This window comes from Corvus moneduloides, chromosome 14 (genome assembly GCF_009650955.1).
Source record: "Corvus moneduloides isolate bCorMon1 chromosome 14, bCorMon1.pri, whole genome shotgun sequence".
NCBI lineage: Eukaryota > Metazoa > Chordata > Aves > Passeriformes > Corvidae > Corvus > Corvus moneduloides.
The window spans coordinates 19,707,539-19,724,850 of NC_045489.1; the positions used below are offsets into that span (position 1 = coordinate 19,707,539).

Consider the following 17,312-nt stretch of genomic DNA (forward strand, 5'->3'; position numbering starts at 1 on the left):
TGGAGCAGGAATGTGACATCGGTGAGAGCAGCAGCACCAACCTCGTGGCCCCAGCCAGCTCTGGTGGGAAGAGGTGACCTTGTTCTCCTGCATGAACAGAACCAGGGAATTCCAGGTTGGAAGGACCTCAAGGCCCAGCTGGTCCAACCTTTCTTGGTAAAAATGCTGTCTGGACAAGATGGCCCAGCAGCCTGTCCTGATGAGCCCTCAAGTGTCCCAACGTGGGGAATCCACCCCTTCCAAAAGCTGCTCTTCTCACTGTGCAAAGTCCTCTGGTGCCCATTCAGAACCTCCCCAGGAATACCCTGTACCCATTATCCCTTGTCTTTTCCTCATGAAAAGGGAGTTTCCACCTCCTTTGCAGCCACCCTTCAAATACCAAACATGATGACAAGCTCTCCCCTAATTCTCATTTTCCCAAGGCTGAACAACCTCACTTCTCTCAGCCTTTCCTCACCTGGGAGCTCCCCAGGCTTTGGCTCATCTCTGTGGCCTTTCTCTGGATCCTCTCCAGCCTGGCCACGTCTTTCTTTTGGCGAAGTGGGGATCTAAACTCTTTCCAGAACTCTTAAAATAAGACACTTTATTTGAAATCCAACCCCATGTGCAGCCTCTGAGCATCCCTGCGAGCACACAGAGCTCCCAGCACAGCACTGGGCATGTCCTTCTGCAAAGATTCCTCCAGCCATGTGAACTGACCACAAGGTAAGTTACAGCAGTTTATTTTTGGTTTGAGTTTAAAGAATGCCCTAAAAAAAGGGGGGGGGGGGAAGGGATAATCCCCATAAAACAGGTTCTAAAAAGCTGGTCCCTGCAAATAAATCATAAAAAGAGTTCACTGTAGGGCCCAAACCAAGACATAAACCCCAAACAGATTTACACTGTCTGGTTTTGAGTCATCTCTTGACCAAACTAGAACCATTCTGACCTATTTTGTTAGTCAGAAAAGGACCTAGATTTGGTCACACGAATGTGATTTGTGAATTTAAAGCAGTGTAAACATCACAATCAGCAGCCACCTGCTGTCTGTAAACAGGGTGGTGCAAACTGCTCCCAAACACCTTTAAAACTGCTAAACAAAAAGCTTCCAATAGAACTGACCTGCATTTTCTGCTGCCTCCAAAGAAACCAAGACACTACAAAAGGGAGGCCCCCACCCAAGGAATACACACAAGTGCAAAGGAATGAATCCCCCTGGGCTTCAGTAAAGGCTGGTTTTCTTCATGATCCTCAGGAATTCCTGCTCGCTCACTTCCCCGTCCCCATCCCAATCCGCCTCGTCAATCATCTCCTGCAAGAGATTTGGGGTCAGCAGTCAGCTGGGGCTTTCATCAGGAACTGTTGGCTTCATTCAGAGTTAGAGCCACTCTTTATTAGCTGTGCTGGAGGGGACAGTGGTGGCTCAACCTCACATTTCCTACAATCTGCTTTGCTGGGTGTATTTACACAGAAACCTGAGCAGGAAATACTCCAGGAAATGTCCTGGGGGAAACCAAGGGCTTGGAGCAGAGTCATTCCTTTCACATCCCTGCAACTCCACAAAACTGCAATTTGAGGATCCCATTCCTACATCCACACATGGGCTCAACCCATCCTTGACCTCCAAACCCCCAGACTGCCAGGAATTCCTCCCTTCCTACCAGCACAGAGAGGATTTCCCTCCCAGCCTCAGCATAAAGATCCCACAAACACCAGGTCCAAACCTGCAGCTCTTCATCTGTGAGGTTCTCCCCCAATTCTTTGGCCACACGTTTGAGGTTTTTGAAAGAGATTTTTCCAGTTTCATCATCATCAAAGAGTTTGAAAGCTTTGAGAATCTCCTCTTTGGAATCTTTTTCAGCCTTAAGGAAGAAGGAATGAGTTTAAGGTAAGAAAGGAGTGGTTGTGTTGTAGGTGGCACTCAAAATAAAGTTATAACTGATTTGATGGACTGAGAAACCCTTGGGAACAAACCCAGAGGAGCCCAGCCAGCAGGAATTACACATAAAAGCTGAGAGGAAACAGAGACACAGCCATAATTCCAGAATTTCAGGCTTTCAGGGATTTTTTTCCATCCTGGCTATCCAGGTGTCTTTGGGATTTCACCATCAGGATGTTCTGCTATTAAATATCTGGGTTTTTAGAAATATTTTTCAAAGCAGAGATTTAATCTGTAAATTAGAATTCAAGGAAAGAAAACACCCCCGTGCCAGACATCAACACTCCAACAGCTTCCTGCAGCTCAGAGCTGGTTTCCATCTGGGAGCAGAACCTTTTCCCCTTTTTTCAAACACAAAAATCCCCTCTGGTTGTCAAAGAAACTTGTTCATGATATCATGATTTTAACTTTCCCCTGAAAAATGAGAGAGTCCAGGACAGGGACTACCCCGACTTTGACATGTTTAATTGTTAGGATTAAAGCAGTGCTTTAATCTCCCTTTAATGAGATAAAAGGTCCTCAGCCACTTCAGAATTCCCTTTGTTTGGACCTGTAAAACATCCATACCATTCTCTGTGTCATCACTGCCAGGAAGTCATGGAAGCCGATTTTTCCTGTCCCTTCCTTATCCATGTCTGAGATCATTTTCTTGATCTCTTCTTTCTTAGGTTCAAACCCCAGGGCCCTCATGGCCACCTGGAAGGACAAAATGAGTTATAAACCCTACAAAACCATCAACAGAACCACGGGAGAGGGGGGAAGGGGTGAACTTCCTGCCCCATCGTGGCCAAATGTTCCGTGGCTCCAGGAAAACAGGGGCTGCTCTGCTCTGCACTCAAGGGACACAGGAACCAGGGATATAAACATTCCCATTCTGGAATTTCCTCCAGCTAACCCAGGAATTCCCTACACACACTCTCACCATCTCAAGCTGGTCAAGCACACGGAATTTGAAGAGGTTTGTTTTTCGTTCTGGTGCTAAAATCTCGGTGGGGAAATGTTTTCCTCCTTTGGTAAAGGGCCAAGCAGCAGGTTTGAAACCAGATCTCCTCCCTGGGGCCTCAGGGAGCATCTGGGACATCCAGGTGAAGAATGGGAAGGAGAAATTCTGGCAGCAAAGTCAGTCCTAATTTATTGATGACTGTTCTCCCCCAAGGGCTGGGCTGGGGAGGGATCAGAAGGGTTTGGCAATGAACAAAAGGATGAAAATGAGGAACATTGGTGGATTCCACAGCCGGGATAATTTTAATAACAACAATAATAACAACAGCAACAACAGAGATAACAATAATAAAGAAGCATTAAATCCTCTCCAAGACAAGGGGAGAAACCCCCCCATACACCTTTTTAATGTGCACAACCCCTTTTTTTGATGTTTTATGAACAGAGAAGGAGTCGGGACTGAAAGCACAGAATCACCCATGAATTTTGGGGCAGCCTGGCCCTACACACTCTGGATAAGAGCAGTGAAGAGCTGCAAATCAAGAGAAAAATGTGCTTTTTGCCCCCCAGGTTTTATGCTGGAGGGAGGAGGGGAGAAACCCAGGAAACTCCTGTGCTGTTTAAGGTTATTTTGGCATTCACGGCCCTGTTCTCTTACAACCTCGGTCACTCTGTGCTTCCAGGGAAACCCCGACCTTCAGCTCCTTGACATCGATGCTGCCGCTGCCGTCGGCGTCGAAGAGCTCGAAGGCCTCGCGGATCTCCCGCTGCTGCTCCTCCGGCAGCTCCAGCTTGGGACTCGCCTTCTTCCTCTGGGACGCAGCTCCCAGCGACGACTTCCTACAGCCGGAGGCCTCGGCACGGTACAAGGGGGGCTCAGGGCGGGGGCACCGGCGGGGCTCAGCCCCCTCACAACCCCAGAGTTTCCGAGCCCCCTCGCAGCCCCCTCAGAGCTTCTGAGTCCCCTCAGCGCCCTCGCCGTCCCCTGACAGCCCTTCCACCGCCCCTCCCCGCTCCCGAGCCCCTCAGGCCCGCCCTCAGCGCCCTCACCATGCCGCCGCCTTCACTCCGGCCAGCCTCAATATCGCGCCCTCCCATTGGCTGCCGCCCCCACGCCGCTGCCATGGCAACGCGCGCTCCCATTGGCTGCCGTGAGGGCGGAGCCAAGGGGTGAATGACCGCGTGGGAAAAAAATCTCCTCCTTCCTTCAACGCGATTGGCGGGAGGGAGGGGGCGTTGGGCCAATCAGCGAGCGGGAGCGGGCTGGCGCGATGCTCGCCCCAGGGAAAGAGGCGGGAATTGGGGGAGTGGGCGGGGTCTGGCGGGAGGCGCGGCGCTGATTGGTGGAGAGCGGGCAGGGGGCGTGGCCGGAGAGGGGGCGGGGCTCACTGAGGGCGGCGGCGGCGGCGAGAGGGGCCCGGGAGGGTCCTGGCAGCTGTGCAAAGGTGCTGGGAGCAGCGGGGCGCGGTCTCTGGGCTGTGGGAGAAGGCCTAGGGTCCGTGGACAAGGTCCTGGGGGAATGTGGAAAGGCACTGGGAAGGAGCTGGAAGCAGTGGAGGAGGTCCTGGGGCCGTGGGGAGGGTCCTGGGGACTGTGAGGGGGCTCTGGGATGGGGCTGAAAGAGCGGGGGGGGGAGCTGGAGATGCAGTAGTTCGTAAACTGCGTTTGGGAGAGGGATGAGGTGTTAAGGGATAGGGGGGTGGAAGAGGGAACAGCTGGAGGGGGGATCGCCCTGTGCCCCTGCTTTGAAACCAGCTCCGTGTTCCAGGTGGACAGGCACCAATCCCGCCTCTTCTTGGCTTTTTCCTTGGAATTTCAAAGGGCTTTCAGAACAGTAAAGAGAGCCAGGCCAACACCTGCACTTGCTGATTTGGTTTGGAAGAACAGGGAGAATTCACTCCCTCTCCTCATCCTTCTTTAGCATACTGGCTTCAAACCTTGATTTCTCTAACTGGAAATGTGTTATTTCATTGGGAATAAAACAATTTTCTCCCTTTTTTCAAGGACTCTGGCGGATAGTGCCTCACCCGAGCCATGGCCACGCGCCTCAGAGCGGTGAGTTGGGGCCTGACGTGGTGCTTTGGGAAGATTTGTCTTGCAGAAACAAATTCATAAACATTCTGCACATCCCTAGGGAAGACACGAGGTTGACCCCGCATTAGTGAACATTCTGGGGAGAAAAGCTGATTTTTCCGAGGTATAATTTGGATAGGTTACTTTAAAATCGATGTGGGCATGTGTAGCTTGGCTTGCTATAAATATTATCCTGTGCAATATCGAATCGTGGGGAGTTTATTATAAATAAAATTTATTTTATTTATAATAAAATGTGGCTGCTCCATTCCTGCGAGTGCCCAAGGCCAGGTTGGACGGGGCTTGGAGCAACCTGGGCTGGAGGGGGTGGAATAAAATGAGCTTTTAGGTCCCTCCCAACCCAAACCAGGGGTCCTGTGATTCCTCTGAAGCCTCGGCAGTGCTCTGAGGTTCAGAGGCAGAGGGCAGCATTCTGCTGCCATAAAACTTCACTTCAGGCACATCTCGGAGCAGTTTGGATGCTCCTGGTTCCTGGAGAGTGCCCTGGGATCAGGGAATGCCAGGGAATTCCACCTTTGGGGTGGAAGGGACCCAGTGGGAAAGGGTACAGGGGAAGACGAGGGAAAGGGGCAGTGGAAGGGAGCGGCTGCCTTTTGAGGAGAGGCTGGAACAGTTTCTGTCCCCTCAGCAGCTGTCCCCCCTCGGGCTGAATCCCTCCATCTTCACCACACCGCATCCCAAAGGGCCACGTGCGCTCGTTTTCGGAACACTTCCAGGGATGGGGCCTCCAGAGCTCCCTGGGCAGCCCCTGCCAGGGCTTGGCCACTCTTCCAGTGAAGAAATGTTCCCAATATCCCCCTGCCCCTCCCCTGGCCCAGCCTGAGGCCGTTCCCTCTCCTCCTGTCCCTGTTCCCTGGGAGCAGAGCCCGACCCCCCCGGCTGCCCCCTCCTGTCAGGGACTTGTGCAGAGCCACAAGGTCCCCCCCTGAGCCTCCTTTGCTCCAGCCTGAGCCCCTTTCCCAGCTGCTCCTCGCAGGATTTGTGCTCCAGACCCCGATCAGACTCCCCTTTGCATGGCCCATCCTAAATAACAGGTTGTGCTTTGATGTAGCTCAGGGAACTGCTCGGATTTCTCCTGTGGATAACTTGGCAGCAGAACTTTTGCTTAAGGATGTGCCCTGCAAAGCTTGTGGACAATGGCTGTCTTTGTGTGGCTCGGGGGGTGCAGGCTCCCTCAGGGATCCCTGCAGAGGTGGGGGCTGTGTTACAACCAGGAGTGAAACTGTTCCCAGCCAGCACAGAGCATTCTTTGTGGAAAAGCTCCCTCACACTCAGGGCCTGGCTGTTCTGTGCTGGCAGTGAGGCCTTTGGTCTCAGTCCAGTCAGATGAGTGGCCAGGCTGAAGTCCGTTAATTAGTGACTCCAGTCATTGATTTACAGAGCTTAAAGAAGAAGGAAGGAAGAATTAATGACTGAGAATTAGTTCCTGCCTTTACCTGGTTGCTTTCTTGGCTCTGAGTGTCACAGGTTCTGAGAGTGGTGATGGTTTTAATACTCTGCATTAGCAGTGCCAGGAGGCTGAAACACATCCCAGAATCATCCCAGAGTGGTCTGGGCTGGGAGGGACCTTAAAGCTCATCCAGTGCCACCCCTGCCATGGCAGGAACACCTCCCACTGTCCCAGGCTGCTCCAGCCCGGCCCTGGACACTGCCAGGGATCCAGGGGCAGCCACAGCCTCTCTGGGCACCCTGTGCCAGGGCCTGCCCACCCTCCCAGGGGGGAATTCCATCCCAGTATGCCACCTAACCCTGCCCTTGGGCAGTGCAAGCCATTCCCTGTGTCCTGTCCCTGCATGCTGTCGTAAACAGCCTCTCTCCATCTTTCTTGCCAGCTCCCTTCAAATTCTGTTTGCTTCACCATCCAGGCAGAGTTTGTGGGGGCCAATCCTCTTTCCCTTCCCTCCTCCCTGAGCCTCTTGGTTGTGAGGATGAGGATTTCCCCTTCCAAAATCCAACCAGAGTGTCTGCACTCAGAACTCCCTGTGACAGCACCGAGCTTTGATGGCCCAATTCAAACTCCTCCAGTGCAGCTGCTGAGTAGTTGAGCAGAATTCCAGCTCGTTGAGATCCAGGGAGGCTCAGGTCAGCTTGCTGGTGTGTCCCTGCCTGTCGAGGAGCTGTCCCCTGTCCCTGCAGGCTGGAGCTGGCAGGAGCTGCACCGTGATCGGGGGCTCGGGGTTCCTGGGGCAGCACATGGTGGAGCAGCTGCTGGCCAAGGGCTACAGCGTCAACGTCTTCGACATCCACAAGAGGTTTGAGAGTGACCAGGTGACCTTCTTCCTGGGAGACCTGTGTGACAAGGAGGTGAGGGAAGGGCACAGGCAGGTCTTGCACCTGGGGAGGAACAACCCTGGGCACCAGGACAGGCTGGGGATGACCTGCTGGGGTCCTGGTGGACAACAACCTCTCCATGAGCCAGCAGTGTGGCCTGGGGGCACGGAGGACAGGGGGATCCTGGGGGGCGTTAGGAGGAGCTTTGTTGAGAGGCTGGGGAGGGTGTTTGTGCGAGCACTGAGCCTTGCCTGAAGCACTGGAACCCCCGGAGGCCCTGCCCAGGTTGTCAGAGGGGATGCAGATGTGTCCCCCCAACCCTTCCCTGTGGTGTATCCCCAGCACTTTTCCTTGGAAGCCTCTGAAGGGAGCAGATCTGGTCTCAGATGTCTGGCTTCTGCTGGAAGCTGAAAAGAACGGCACTGGTTCGTGCTAGTGCTGTGCATTGCTGTTAGCTGAGATTCACAGGGTAATTACAGCCCCTGCGCTAATTGCAGGGGCTCTCCCAGCTCTCCTCAGCTCCATGAGAAAGGCACAGCCCATATTCCCAACAGCCAGGGCAGGAGGAGGGGGAGCCCTGGCCAAGGCCTGTGTGAGCCATGTGGGAGATGACTTTGGGGCAGTCCCCTGCACTCAGCCCGTGCCATGGGGAGCTTGGAGCCTGCTGCTTCCTCAGAGCCCCAACTCCAGGTAGTCCTGAGCCTCGTGCCTGCACCTGGGAATTGCAGGGAGCTCAGCCTGGACAGCCTCCAGCTCGGGGGAAGCTCCCAGCATCTCTCTGGAAGGAAGAGAGGATGTGGCGTGCAGTGGGGCCAGGACATTGTGGAGATCCTGGGTGCCAACCCCATTCCTGCTGCCCACCTTTACAGAGGGACCATGACTTGAAATGCAGCTGTTCCCATGAAGAGAAGAGCTGGTTTCTTTCCCTCCTGGTGATTGACACTTTACCATGCTGTAAATCAAGTCCCTCTGGTGGGAGAGAATTTACTGAAAGTCCTTGCAAGGAGTTTCAAAGATAAACTGAGACTTCACTTTAGTTTCAATGCTTCCAGATAGTTGTTTATTAAGTCTTATCAGAGGAACAGAGCCACTAGCGTGACCCAGGTACAGCATGGAAGGAGGAGAAGTAGGAGTGAGTCTAATTATCAAGATTTACATGGCCTTTTAAAGATATTTTAACCAATAGTTACTAAAAACGTACATTATTTTCACTTTCCTACCAATTCTTCAGTAACACGGGCAGGAACTGTGGAATTTTCTATCTAATCAATCCAAACTACTTTTACTGCAGAATATGGAGTAGTAGAAGAAGGAGAAGAAGGTTTAGAGAACAACAACAATCCTCCATTTTGGTATTTTTTACTCTTATCTATTTACTACAAAGAGAAGCCCAAAACCTCTGAATTTTTCACCCTGTGCCAATCTCCCATCGTCATCTATCACCTCATTCCCACCACTGCATTTCCTAGTTCTTCTCTGACCGTCGGTGATTTTTTCCAAGGTTTGAAGCTAAAGCAGGGCTGTCCGGGGGGGTCAGAACCCCTAAAAGCAGGCAGAGGAATCCTCTCGGCACTCGGGGCTCCCGCAGGGATTTTGCCCGTGCCCCAGTGCCGTGTCCCCGCTGTTTCCTGCAGGCTCTGCTGCCAGCCCTGCGCGGCGTGGCCGTGGTGTTCCACTGTGCATCGCCAGCCCCTGCCAGTGACAACAGGGAGCTCTTCTACAGGGTGAACTTCACGGGAACCAAGGCAGTCATTGAGGCCTGCAGAGAAGCTGGAGTGCAGGTGAGGCGAGGCTGGAAGGGCCCAGGGAGGCTGGGAGAGGCTGCTGGACTTTGTCACCATCGCAGGCTGGTGCCAGCCTCGTTTGAGAGGGGACAAAGGGCTCTGAGATAATGAATTCCCACTTTATTCCATCAAAACCAGTGCAGGAGGGACTCTGTGGGTCTCCTGCTTAGCGTGAACTCAATCCCTGTTTGCCACAGGAAGCCACACTGGGATGTCCATTAAAAAGCCATGAAAATGTCCCCCCACCTGGGAGTCACCCTGCAAGAGGAGCACCTCACAAGTGGCTTTTTCCTGCTTTCCCAAGGGGATAGCCCTGGCGATGGCTGTTCCAGCAGTGGGAATGTTCCTTGCTGTGCAATGAGGAGGAACACCCTTGTGCCAGAATCTCGGTGTCGTTGGGTTTAGGAAGTGAACTGCCCACAAAAGAAAGAGCCTGAGGAAGCCAGGCTGCTGTCCAGCAGCCTGGAATTGAAGGTTATATTTTCTCCTTAGGTTATCTGGATATCCCATCAATTTTCATTTATCTCATTTATTTTACATTTATTTATTTGATTCATTTCATTTAAATCATCCCACAAAAACATCCAAGGTTTGTTTTTTTGGTTTAACCTACTGTGACCTGTTACTGTCAAGATGAGCAAATCTTTGTTAAAGACACTGGGTGTTGGGTGCTCCAGGCCTCTGGTTTTCCTGGAGAAGGTGCCCCTGGATTGACTGCCTTGGGTGTTTGCTGGAATGTTTTAATCTCCTTCAGGTAGCACTAAATGGTGGGACAGAATGAATTTAAAAGGGGAGTTCTCTTACCTGCAGTTTCTGTTCATCTTCTTCTAGACTCAGCTTATTTTCTGTAAGATCAGTTGCTTAAATATCATTATTACCATGATTATCATTATTATCTTTACTCACCCTTTGTAAATAACGACCCTTTTATTTTAGGCTTTAACCACCGGTTTTCTCCCCTGTCTCCTGCAGAAATTGGTGTTAACCAGCAGTGCCAGTGTCGTTTTTGAGGGCACAGACATAAAAAATGGCTCAGAAGATCTCCCCTATGCACAGAAACCTATTGATTACTACACAGAAACCAAGATCCTGCAGGAGAAGGTATTTGGCACTGGTTAAATTGTTACTTTTTGATGTAGTCACTTAATAAAAAGAGAATAAAATCGAGCTGTGGCACGAATTGCCAGAGAGGCTGAATGCAATCCAGTGTGACACCACAGAGGTGGTTCCAGGACTGCCAGAGGTGTCACTGCCATGGAAGAGCTGTGGGATAATCCCAGTCCTTACCTGCCACAGCTTTGGTTTAAGAGCAGCTGGGGGGAGTTTTTTGTCTCCTCTGCTTCTTTCCTTGATTTGCAGCCTGAGTTTAGAGTTGGGAATGTGAACAAGGAGATGAGGTGGGAGCGTGGCCTGAGCTGAGAGGGGCGCAGGCCATTCCTGAAAATATTAATGTTCAAAAAGATCTCCAGACATCTGAGAGCTCACAGCTTTGGACACTTGCACAGCAGCAGCACCTGCTCTGGCTCCTGTTCTTACTGCTGCAGCATCTGTGGGTTAAATGTGGGATAACAGTGCTTTCAATCAAAGGAGCAGAGCTTTTTGGGATCCTTCTCCCATGGCTTGCATTTCAGTTGTGGGAAGAATCCGCGCTTTTTGTGCCAGCAGGATTGAGAGTCCCTTCCACGCTGCTGCTGACGGTGTGAGAGCCTTGAAGGATTTTCCTCCAAAAGACCTTAATTAATTTTAATTGTGAAAACATCTGTTCCTTCACCAGCACTTTGCAGGAACTGGTAAAGGGGAAGCTGAGGAGCAGCAATCAAGGGTAGCCCAAATGCTGGTGATTATGGCTTTGTTTTGGGGGAAACTGAAAGGATTCCGAGGGCTTTTGTCTGTGCCTCCTCCACAGAAATTCCAGCAGCTGTTGGAAATGAGCAGAACATGTTGTTTAGGAGCTCCCAGGAGAATGAAATCTCCTCCAGAGTTGCTGAATGTGCTGCTGGAGCTGCCAGGGAGATGGGATCATCCCCTCCTGAGGCAGATCCGGGGGGGCTGGGCTGGGAAGGGCTGCTGGGAGGGACAGAGATGGAATTCCTGAGTGTCCTCCTTTGCTCCAGCTGTGCACAAGGAGTTCACGGGGTGAAGGAGCTTGGAAAGCTCCTCTGGCAAAGCCTTCCCTTCCTTTGTCAATTCGTTGAGTGCTCAGCCATAAAAACTGCTTTTTGTCTGGTTTTCTTCTCAAGGAGAAGTGGCAAAGAGACGGGAAGGAAGGAAGGATCACCTGGAAAGACAGGAGGGGATAATAATCCTTCCACAGGCTCCTTCCCAAGGAGATGGGGAGCCCCCAGCCCCTTTAAGGATGGTCTTGGGACGTGTTGCTGAGCTCCATTTTCCTTCCTGACTTTGTCCTCCTCTTTCCCTGCAGGAGGTGCTCAGTGCCAATGACCCAGACAACAATTTCTTCACCACTGCAATCCGTCCCCATGGAATATTCGGTCCCAGAGACCCTCAGCTGGTTCCCATCCTCGTCCAGGCAGCTCGGAGTGGCAAAATGAAGTTCATCATTGGGTGAGCAAGGCCCAGGCATTGCAGAGCTGGGGCAGAATCAGTGCTGGATCTACAAAGCCCTTCTGGAAGGGAACAAAAGGAAATCACTTGTGTTGTTTCTTTTATTTGTCACTTTTGATCCCCTTTTTTCCCTTAAAAATCCTGTGTTAGGGGCTCATTCCGTGCCATGGTGAGTGTCCATAATGCCAAAGGAATATCCATGAGGAAGGCTGGCATGGCTTGAGCTGTCTGAAGAGCTGTGCTGTTAATATGAGGAAGCTCAGATTTTATCATAATTAACTTGCTGTTAATTTAATTAATACGCACTTGTGGTACTTGAGGTTCTGGCAATTAAAATCCCTATGAAGTATGAAATGCTAGAAGTATTGTAATATTTCTGATTATGAGATCAGAGGCATTTGCCTTCTTATTGAGCCTTAGAGCTTCTAGTGGAGCCCTGGAATTTCAGAGCCCAGCAACTGAAACTCTTCCTTGCTCTGAAATCCCAGTGGTGCAACAAGATGAGCTCTAAGCTCCCTTCCAGCCCAAACCATTCCATGATTCTCTGATTGGCTGGACTCTGGAAAGTGATAAGCAGATTAATTTTCTGGGCCTGTGTAGAAATAGATCTCACACAGTGAGTTAAACCTGATCCAGCTGAGGCTGAAGGTGGCTTCTTGGGGGAGTCAGAATTCCTTGAGCCCAGCAATTCCTGGTTGGAAGTTTGTCCTTAAGTGACACTGTCTGTGCGTGTCACCTCTCTGCCTCTGTTCTGCTTCCGTGGATCGCTGCTGATCCCCAGACCTGCAGGGTCTGCAGCTCCCAGACTCTTGGCAGCTTGGGAGGTTTAAAAACGGTGCTGCTGCAGGAATGGCAGCTTTGCTGGGAGCTGGGACAAGAGCAACCCTCCCTTCTCCAAAATAACTGAGGGTAGTCCCACCCTCTGCCAGGGTATGGCCTGGAATGGCAGCACCAGGCAGTGGGAGAAGGAGAGGAACACTTGGGATGAGTTTATCCTGGGTGAAAGTCCTCCCTTTTGCCACGAGCGCGTTTTCAGCCCGGCTTGTCTTGGGGCTGAACTTCCTTTTCTGTGTGCAGGGATGGGAAGAACCTGGTGGATTTCACCTACGTGGAGAACGTGGTCCATGGGCACATCCTGGCTGCAGAGAAGCTGCACAAAGGCTCTGCCCTGTGTGGCAAGGTGAGGAGGGAGGGGAGGGCAGGGAAGGGATCCCCAGCCTCTGCTGGTTCCTGAGTGTCCCAGGCATCCGTCCTGCAGGGGAGGGGAGCTCCAGGTTTTCCATCTGTGGTGGCCACCTGGGCTGAGCTGGATGGATATCCTTAATTTCCTGCTGTGAAACTCCTTGTGAGGGGCAATCCAGGCAGAACTGGGGGAGCCACGAGGCACACATGGGAACACAGGAGCCTCTAGGATGCACTTCAGAACAGGAGGAACTTTTCCAGCTTTTTGTGGTCCCGCTCTGGGCGCTCTGGGGTGTTTTAACCTGTTGGATCTGTGCTGTGGCATCAGTTTGGGTGACACTTCTGAGGAATCCTGGCCTCTGAAGTGCTGGAAGTAGCTGGTTTGCTTGGAAAAGCAGGGATTCCCTCCTCTTCACACAGAGGTGGGCAGTGCAAAGCAGTTTGTCAGGACAGTGGGGTCATGTCCTGTGCAGGAGCACGAGATGGGCCATCACAGAGCCAGACCTGGGAAATCCACCATGGCTTTAACTCCTGGCTTCTCCTCTCCCTTTCTTCCAGGCCTTTCACATCACCAATGACGAACCAATTCCCTTCTGGACGTTCATGTCCCGGATCCTGACCGGCCTGGACTACGACCCTCCCAAGTACCACATTCCCTACTGGCTGGCCTATTACCTGGCCCTGCTGCTGTCCCTGCTGCTGGCCCTGCTCAGGCCCCTGGTGACCATCAAGGCCACCTTCACGCCCATGAGGGTGGCCCTGGCTGGGACCTTCCACTACTACAGCTGTGAGAGGGCCAAGAGGGCCATGGGCTACAGCCCCGTGGTGAGCCTGGACGAGGCCATCGCCAGGACAGTGCAGAGCTACCCCGGCCTGCGCCGGGCCCGGGCCTGACAGCCCTGCCTGGAGCTTCTCCTGCTTCATTCCCATCACTACTGACAGCTCAACGTGGAGCAAATGGCACCAATTCCCAGGAATTTGGAGTTGTCCTGAAATTTCTCCTCCTCCTCCGTCTCGCCATTCCCTCATATGGGAGCTGTGCTAAGAGTTTGTTTCTTGGATGTGACTTTTGTTTGGAAACAGCTGCTGAACTCTCTGGGCTGTGAATAAACACCCTGCTGTGCCCTCTTCAATCCCAGGCAGGCACACCAGCATTCCTGCTCTCCTCTCCCCACCCTTGTCCCGTGTTTTGTTGCTCTGGTGACAGCAGCCACCCCTTCTCAGAGCTGTGGGCTGGGTAACAAACACTTCCCATGGCTGGCTCCCCTCTGGGCTTTGGCTTTGCTCTCCACAAGAGAGCCCCGTGCCAAAAAGGAGTTCTGCCACCTTCTCTTAACTCATTGCAGCTCCTTTGGTTTTCCTTCTGTGATTAGGGGGTGATTCGGCTTCTCACTGAGGCAGCAGAAGGACCCCATGAGGAGCGTGTTCCTTTGTCCATGCAGGGTTTATTTCTGTCCCAAAAGAACCCAAATAAATCCCACAGAGATGGCTTCCCAGCCTTGTGTCCCATCTCTGAAAGGGCAGATCCCACTCTCAGCACAAACAGGATTTTAGTGATTCCCTGTTGGGGGCAGAGATCTTTGGGAGCTGCCTGCCAGCAGCCCCAGCACTGTCTCACCACAGCTCCCTTCCCACAAGGTCTGCAGTGCTTGGAGGATCCTACAGCACCGAGCTCCTCCTCCCTGCCCTGTTCGTGCTGCTCATGGGGATTTCTTTGACCATTTAGTCCGTGAAAAAGCCTCTTTCCCACAAGGAAACGGGTACAAAGCGATGGTCCCCGAGCTGTTTCCTGTGGCTTGTCTGTTAAATGTTCTTTGCCCTCTCATCTTTCTAAGCACTGCAGTTCTGCTTTGGCTTCAAAGGAGGAGTTTAGGTTCGAGCTGGAGTTTCCCCCCCGTGCAAATTCCTGGCTCCCTGGGACTTCTGGTGTTCCAGATTTCAGAAGGATGGGAAGTGCCTCAGTCGCAGAATTAGGGAATCCCGGGATGGTTTGGGTTGGGAGGGACCTTAAAGCTCATCCCATTCCACCCCCATGGACACCTTCTACTGTCCCAGGCTGCTCCAAGCCCCGTCCAACCTGGCCTGGGACACTTCCAGGGATCCACCTGTGAGCTCAGTGTGCTGCTTGAGTCCCATTAAATGGGCTTTATTTTAACTTCTGTTTTCTGGGAAGTTTTACGTTGGGCTTTTTTTCCTGGGAATTCTTACCTGCTGGTTGACAGCTGTTTTTACCAACCTCGGCCTTGCTTGATCTTGAAGTGAGTACTGGCCAGTTGCTCGGGCCATGCTGGTTGGCACTGGTCAGTCCCCCGGCCTGCTGGGAGGGAATAGGGTCGGGTGGAAGTGGGAGGGTTCAGGATTACCCGAAGCCGAGCAGGAGGTAAATCGCTGAATGCCTTTTGCCCTCTAGATGGCATTTCGCAGCTGGACCCGCCTGGCAGCTCCGATCCACCCCAAAAGGGCCGTGTCTGTGCTCGGACACAGTTCCAGGGCAGGGTCACCCCTCTCCCTGTCCTTGGAGCCTGGCAGGGTGAGGGGTGTGGGTGCTCCCGGAGCAGGAGGTCCTGGAAGCTGCAGCAGCAGGATTACAGCAGGGCAGTGGGGTTCCCTCACACGGGAAGGGATCCAGAGGTTTGCTGGGATGGGGACAGTCCCCAGTTCCCGGGCTGGCACTGAGGGAAGGGCTGTGTCCCCCCGGGATGGGGACAGTTCCCAATTCCCGGGCTGGCACTGAGGGAAGGGCTGTGTCACAGCCGGGATGGGGACAGTCCCCAATTCCCCAGGTGGCACTGAGGGAAGGGCTGTGTCCCCCCGGGATGGGGACAGTCCCCAGTTCCCGGGCTGGCACTGAGGGAAGGGCTGTGTCCCCCCGGGATGGGGACAGTCCCCAATTCCCCAGGTGGCACTGAGGGAAGGGCTGTGTCACAGCCGGGATGGGGACAGTCCCCAATTCCCGGGCTGGCACTGAGGGAAGGGCTGTGTCACAGCCGGGATGGGGACAGTCCCCAGTTCCCGGGCTGGCACTGAGGGAAGGGCTGTGTCACAGCCGGGATGGGGACAGTCCCCAATTCCCGGGCTGGCACTGAGGGAAGGGCTGTGTCCCCCCGGGATGGGGACAGTTCCCAATTCCCGGGCTGGCACTGAGGGAAGGGCTGTGTCACAGCCGGGATGGGGACAGTCCCCAATTCCCGGGCTGGCACTGAGGGAAGGGCTGTGTCCCCCCGGGATGGGGACAGTCCCCAATTCCCGGGCTGGCACTGAGGGAAGGGCTGTGTCCCCCCGGGCCGGCGCGGCTCTCCCGGTGGGATCAGGAGCTGCCAGCTCTCCTGTGGCTCTGAGCGTTGCTGGTTCCCGAGCACAGGGAACCAGGGAGTGTTGCTGTGCCTCCGTCCCAGCCACAGCACAGCAGGGACCTTGCTGGATCCACGGCCTCTTCCAGCCCTGCTCCAGCCCCCTCCTCTCAACTCGTTTCCCAGTTCTAATAAGCAGAAATCCCATCCTGGGTGGTTTGGGGCAGCTGAGAAGATCCTTCTGTTGTGTCCTGCTTGGATATTTTTGTTGTGCCACCTCTTCAGCACAGGGAAGGCCTGGAGCTGCTGGAGAGAGGCCAGAGGAGGCTCCAGGATGAGCAGAGGGATGGAGCAGCTCTGCTGGGAGGAAAGGCTGAGGGAACTGGGGTTGTTCAGCCTGGAGAGGAGAAGCTTTGGGGTGAGCTCAGTGTGGCCTTGCAGGACCTGAAGGAGCTGCAGGAAACCTGGAGAGAGACAATTCCCAAGGGATGGAGAGGCAGGACACAGGGAGGGGTCAGATGGGATATTGGGAAGGAATTCCTGGCTGGGAGGGTGGGCAGGCCCTGGCACAGGGTGCCCAGAGCAGCTGTGGCTGCCCCTGGATCCCTGGCAGTGTCCCAGGCCAGGCTGGACACTGGGGCTGGGAGCAGCCTGGGACAGTGGGAGGTGTCCCTGCCATGGCAGGAGTGGAATGGGATGGACTTCAAGGTCCCTTCCACCCAAACCAGTCTGGGATTTTTGTGGCCCCCAGTCTGCATTCTGTGTGTCTCAGTGAGCAGAGGCTGTGAAGCAGAATTGCCACTATCAAACTTTCCTTCCAAACATCCAGGATCAAATGCAGGTGCAGCCTGTCCTTGTCAGTAACACTCCACAGGAGCTCCCCAGGACTTCAAAGAGTTCCCTGGAGCACTCTCATCAAACTCCTTATCTCCCTCTCTGCTTTCCTGGCTTTTCCTTGCTGCAGCTCCTGATTTTGCTGACCTGAGACTGGTTTTGGCAGTGGGAGAGATGAAGAGAGATCTGCTGCTGCTTATCCTGGAGAAAGGAGAGGGAGGGAAGCGAGAGAGGATTAAAAGTGCTTTTCTAGGTGGAGTTAAGGTAACCAAACCCCCATTTCCCCTCTTACAGAGACTGCAAAGGGAATTGTCCAAGGAATTCCTTTCAGTCTTGCCCTTGGAGTGTGGGGGAAGCTCTGGTCCAGACACACCTCCAGAGAGGAAAAAGGGTGGCTTATGTGTAATTACCAGCAATAGGTAAGAGGAAAAA

General features: G+C 53.2%; 2 protein-coding genes across 6 annotated transcripts; one reads left to right on the top strand and one right to left on the bottom strand.

Moving 5' to 3' along the window:
* Positions 1-1,109: 1,109 nt before the first annotated feature.
* Positions 1,110-3,995, bottom strand: LOC116451061 (centrin-2-like). The gene is made up of 5 exons (XM_032124189.1): positions 3,911-3,995; positions 3,556-3,714; positions 2,486-2,614; positions 1,704-1,841; positions 1,110-1,291 (listed from the first exon to the last, which is right to left on the bottom strand). The coding sequence occupies exons 1-5, from the start codon at positions 3,983-3,985 to the stop codon at positions 1,202-1,204; spliced, it is 591 nt and encodes a 196-aa protein (XP_031980080.1). The 5' UTR covers positions 3,986-3,995; the 3' UTR covers positions 1,110-1,201.
* A 230-nt stretch (positions 3,996-4,225) lies between these two features.
* NSDHL (NAD(P) dependent steroid dehydrogenase-like) lies at positions 4,226-14,911 on the top strand. 5 transcript variants are annotated; one of them, XM_032124088.1, is made up of 9 exons: positions 4,226-4,305; positions 4,865-4,915; positions 4,995-5,057; positions 7,091-7,258; positions 8,860-9,006; positions 9,982-10,110; positions 11,432-11,574; positions 12,652-12,754; positions 13,315-14,911. In XM_032124088.1, the coding sequence occupies exons 2-9, from the start codon at positions 4,895-4,897 to the stop codon at positions 13,648-13,650; spliced, it is 1,110 nt and encodes a 369-aa protein (XP_031979979.1). In that variant the 5' UTR covers positions 4,226-4,305; positions 4,865-4,894; the 3' UTR covers positions 13,651-14,911. The 5 variants fall into 5 exon arrangements, with proteins under 5 accessions (XP_031979979.1, XP_031979982.1, XP_031979981.1 ...); XM_032124090.1 differs by having other exon boundaries at positions 4,292-4,355; XM_032124091.1 differs by lacking the exon at positions 4,995-5,057.
* Positions 14,912-17,312: the final 2,401 nt, after the last annotated feature.

Coding starts and splice junctions, on each gene's coding strand:
- LOC116451061 (XM_032124189.1), bottom strand. CDS start 3,985: ATGGCAGCGGCGTGGGGGCGGCAGCCAATGGGAGGGCGCGATATTGAG. Junction 2,615..3,555: donor TCGATGTCAAGGAGCTGAAG/GTCGGGGTTTCC, acceptor TTGTCCTTCCAG/GTGGCCATGAGGGCCCTGGG. Junction 1,292..1,703: donor TCACAGATGAAGAGCTGCAG/GTTTGGACCTGG, acceptor AATCTCTTGCAG/GAGATGATTGACGAGGCGGA.
- NSDHL (XM_032124088.1), top strand. CDS start 4,895: ATGGCCACGCGCCTCAGAGCG. Junction 7,259..8,859: donor GAGACCTGTGTGACAAGGAG/GTGAGGGAAGGG, acceptor TGTTTCCTGCAG/GCTCTGCTGCCAGCCCTGCG. Junction 11,575..12,651: donor AAAATGAAGTTCATCATTGG/GTGAGCAAGGCC, acceptor TTCTGTGTGCAG/GGATGGGAAGAACCTGGTGG.